The 4,157-nt window shown below is 48.0% G+C and overlaps 1 protein-coding gene across 1 annotated transcript; it reads left to right on the forward strand.

Annotated features, from left to right (window-relative positions):
- The first annotated feature begins 258 nt into the window (after positions 1 to 258).
- On the forward strand, positions 259 to 2,278 carry LOC142069353 (peroxisomal membrane protein 2-like). Its single transcript, XM_075120178.1, has 3 exons — positions 259 to 673; positions 1,240 to 1,359; positions 1,811 to 2,278. The coding sequence occupies exons 1-3, from the start codon at positions 479 to 481 to the stop codon at positions 1,880 to 1,882; spliced, it is 387 nt and encodes a 128-aa protein (XP_074976279.1). The 5' UTR covers positions 259 to 478; the 3' UTR covers positions 1,883 to 2,278.
- The last annotated feature ends 1,879 nt before the right edge of the window (positions 2,279 to 4,157 follow it).

Here is a 4,157-nt window from a genome sequence, read left to right on the forward strand (position 1 = left end):
GGGAGGTGAAACTTGGGGGTATGTTAGACAAATCTGAAAGGAATACAGTAGTCTGGAAGGGTTGAGAGCCACTGTTCCAGATCACCCCATGGGGTGGGGACATGCACTTCCTCTGTCCCCAACACCCTCCTCTCCTGGAGGGGTGTGAGAAGCAGGATACGCTGCTTTGCAAAGTGCTTCCCCCCTCACTGTTATGGCACCATTAGCATCTCTCTCTGGAGCAAGAGAAAGGATGGTCTGGTTAGAGCAGTAGCACAGTACTTCCTGCCACAGACTTCCTTTGTGACCTTGGGCAAGTCACTTGTCTCTCGGGACCTCAGTTCCCATCTGTACAAATGGGATAAGAGCCCTGCACACAGGGGTGGTGTGAGGATAAACACATTTAAGATTGTGAGGTGCTCAGATACTTTGGTAATGGGGCCAGCTAAGAACCTAAGCTGGAGCTGGATGGAAGCCTGGGGAAGGCTGGAGGACAGTGATGAAGCACAGTCATGCCCTCTGGTTTGCCAGGTTCCTGTTCACAGGGCCACTCAGTCACTATTTCTACCTGTACCTGGAGCAGCTGATCCCATCGAATGTCCCTTTTGCCATGGTCAAGAGGCTTCTGCTGGACCGTCTGGTTGTTGCTCCACCCTTCCTGCTGCTCTTCTTCTTCGTCATGAACCTGCTGGAGGTAGGTGCCTATCTCCAGTGTGTGCTGAAGTCAGGCTGTAGGGTTTGGTGTGTGGTTCTGGATACTGCTACAGATAGCTAAGTTAGACGTAACTGTGTGTTTATGTGCCTGGACGGAATCTAGCTCCTGGTCACCGATGATCTAGGACAGGCCCTGTTGGTCAGAGCAGGGGACCTTCTTACTTTGCTGCTGTCTTCCTGTGAGCTCTGAAATAGCTCACTCAGCTGCTTTGAGCCTTGGCTTGCCCTGCTATACAGTGGGGATGCTCGTGTTTAACATCAGCCTGGGGTTTGTGATCTCCTGAGCGTGCTGCATGGCCGGTTGCTCTGTTCCCCTCTGCTGGAATGGCCAGCTTTGGCTAGTGTGATACACCTCTGGCACATCGTGTGCACCTGGGTCTCACAGGTGGTGAGTGCTTCTCTCTGGCTGCGCTCTGTTAGGATCTGTGTCTTTGTAACCCCTTTGCCCACATGGCTTAGGGCTCTGTAAGGGCGAGAGTCGGGGCCTCTTCCTCTGGAGTTTAGGCCTGGCCTCCCTGGCCATCACCGGTGTTCCTTGTGTTCCAGGGGAAGGATCTGTCTGCGTTTGCTGAGAAGATAAAGAGTGGTTACTGGGTAGCACTCAAAATGAACTGGAAAGTGTGGACCCCAGTCCAGTTCATTAATGTCAATTACGTCCCTATGCAGGTAAGTCTCTGCCTGCTCACATGATGTCCTTGCCTGGGAATTCTGACCACTCTTGCAGCCCTACATCCAGGTTTATAGCGTGGGCTTTTTTCCCCACTAGTATAATGTCCAGGGTCCCCTTATTGATCGCCCTAAGATCCCCTTCCTTTAATATTTCTGTCCTCCATGCTAGCAACCCCCACAGTTGCTCTTGTGCCTGAATCTGTTACTGCTCCTCAGCTAGTTGCAGAGCTGAGGGCCCCATTGCCCGCAATCAGTTGTTCAGGTGTGAAGGACTGCACAAATCCAGACAGACGCTGACACTTTTGTCAGTAAGACACAGGCACTCACATCTGTATCCAAAGGGGGTGTCGCGTCCCAGTGCAGTAAGTGACCCAGTTCTGTCCCAGGAACTGCAGTTAGGGGACTGTCAGCCCCAGGCCGGTCTGTATCTTGACACTTCTCTCCACAGTTTCGGGTGTTGTTTGGAAACCTCGTTTCTCTCTTCTGGTTTGCCTACCTGGCCTCCATCAAGAAGCGATAGCATCACAGCTGTAATTTTGGGCTGGCCTGCATCGCCTGTTGAGGCGATTGCCGTTGGTGCTCTGAAAGTCCGCAGCCCCCGCTTCGATCTGGGAGCATCTGCAAGAACTGACACCACTGCAAATCCTCTGGGATTCAACACTGTGCATGCTGCCCTAGTGCCGACAGTGCCTGCAACAATGAGTAAGGCGCCTATCCCTGACCAGGAGCCCTGGGCACTCTCCTAATACAAATAATACTTTGATTCTTTTCTGACTAAGACCTTGAATTAACTGCTTTCTAATGGTGCTTAACAATAACCATAAAATCAACTGGTAGGATAAGAAACCAGCACAAAGTGTTCTGGGTCTTTTACTCTTCATTTTTGAGTATAATAAAATTGCTGTTTCACTCCTTTCTTGCAAAGTTTTATCTTTACTCTGGTGATTTGCTGGTTATGTTGGAGATCTGTGACAGATCCATGCAGAAGTGGACAGTCTTCTTAGTTGCAGGAAGGAATAAGATAAATCTCATATGCAATAGAGAGACAAAGGAAAATACAGGTCCCCTACGTAGCGGGAAGGAGAGCTAATAACTGACTCCATCAAAAAGGCTGATGTGCTTAATGCTTATTTTGCTTCAGTCTTGACTGAAAAGGTTAATGGTGACCAGCTACTCAATACATTAATATTAGCAACAAGGAGGAAGGAATGCAAGCCAAAATACGGAAAGACCAGGTTAAAGCATATTTAAGTAAGTTGGATGTGTTCAAGTTGGCAGAGCCTGATGAAATTCATCCTAGGGTATTTAAGGAACTAACTGCAAAAATCTCAGAACTATTAGCAATTATCTTCGAGAACTCCTGGAGGATGGGTAAGATGCCAGAGGACTGGAGAAGGGCCAACGCAGTACCTATCTTTAAAAGGGAACAGAGGACCTGGGGAGTTATAGACCTGTCAGCCTAACTTCAATAGCTGCAAAGATACGGGGACAAATTATTTAACAGTCAATTTGCAAGTGGTCCCACATGACATTCTCATAAGCAAACTAGGGAAACGTGGTCTAGATGAAATTAGTAAAAAATTGTTGACAAAGCAATAGCACCTGGCAGGCTCTACAAGGATACTAAAGGCTGATCTACACTATGGGGGGAGATGGATCTAAGTTACGTAACTTCAGCTACGTGAATAACGTAGCTGAAGTCAGTGTACTTAGATCTACTTACCGTGGTGTCTTCACTGTGGTGTGTCAACGGGAGATGCTCTTCCGTTGATTCCCCTTGCGCTTCTCGTTGAGGTGGAGTACTGGAGTTGACGCTAGAGCAATCAGTGGTCGATTTATCGCGTTTATACTAGACACGATAAATCGACCCCCACTGGATCGATTGCTGCCCGTCGATCCGGCCATTAGTGTAGACATGCCCTAAGACATGTATGCCCATGACAATGGATGCAGCTCAGTCAGACTTTCCACTGCCCCTAGGCTGGATGAAGGGTTAAGGTGAGGGATCCCAATATTTATAGACTGGGATAAACAATTTACGTATTTCTGTACGCGTTTCTTGACATGTTTACCTCCCCTTGTATTTTCCTCCTGATGTTCCAGACAAAACATTTCTATTCGCCACCTGGCTTTGTACTTTCACTCCTGATGTTTCAGACAAAATATCACCATTCATCACTTTTGTCACACCATTTTATCGTCTGCTAGCTTGGGGTGTTCTTGTGCTGGCCTGCTGGGATGTGTTTACGTATCCGGTGTGTTTTAGCTATGCCAGCAACACTGGTGCCGAGTTCGTGTACCGGACACTGGCCTGCAGGGGAGCATCTGCTTTCGACAGGGCCTGACTTGCTCAGAGCGTAACTTCTGCTGACTTTGGTTCAGGCCTCAGGCCTTGCACCAGGCCCATGCTTCAGGCTCTTTCTTTCTTCTACAGTGCCCTTAAACAATTCCCAATTGTCATTCACATTTTTCTGATTGACTTTTTTTCTCCCAGCTGATTTGGCTCATAATTGTTTTCAGCTTTGTGAAACTGGCCCTTTTGAAGCACCATCATTGGTCTGGACTTTATTCTGTTTGTACATTGTAAGTGTGATCAAGTCATGATCACTTGTATGTAAGTTACCATTAATTTTTAGTTCTGTGATCAGTCCCTCTTTATCTGTCAAGATGAGGTCTAATATAGAATTCCCCTGTGCTGGGGGCCACACTTCCTTAGTTGCACAGGTTTGAGTTCAGCCTGGCCCCTAAGGACCAGTCTGGGGTGGGAGATCAGCAAAGGAGGCACTTCCTGTGTT

The sequence above is a fragment of the Caretta caretta genome, chromosome 15, assembly GCF_965140235.1.
Source record: "Caretta caretta isolate rCarCar2 chromosome 15, rCarCar1.hap1, whole genome shotgun sequence".
Lineage (NCBI taxonomy): Eukaryota > Metazoa > Chordata > Testudines > Cheloniidae > Caretta > Caretta caretta.

Coding starts and splice junctions, on each gene's coding strand:
- LOC142069353 (XM_075120178.1), top strand. CDS start 479: ATGAAGCACAGTCATGCCCTCTGGTTTGCCAGGTTCCTGTTCACAGGG. Junction 674..1,239: donor TCGTCATGAACCTGCTGGAG/GTAGGTGCCTAT, acceptor CTTGTGTTCCAG/GGGAAGGATCTGTCTGCGTT. Junction 1,360..1,810: donor TCAATTACGTCCCTATGCAG/GTAAGTCTCTGC, acceptor TTCTCTCCACAG/TTTCGGGTGTTGTTTGGAAA.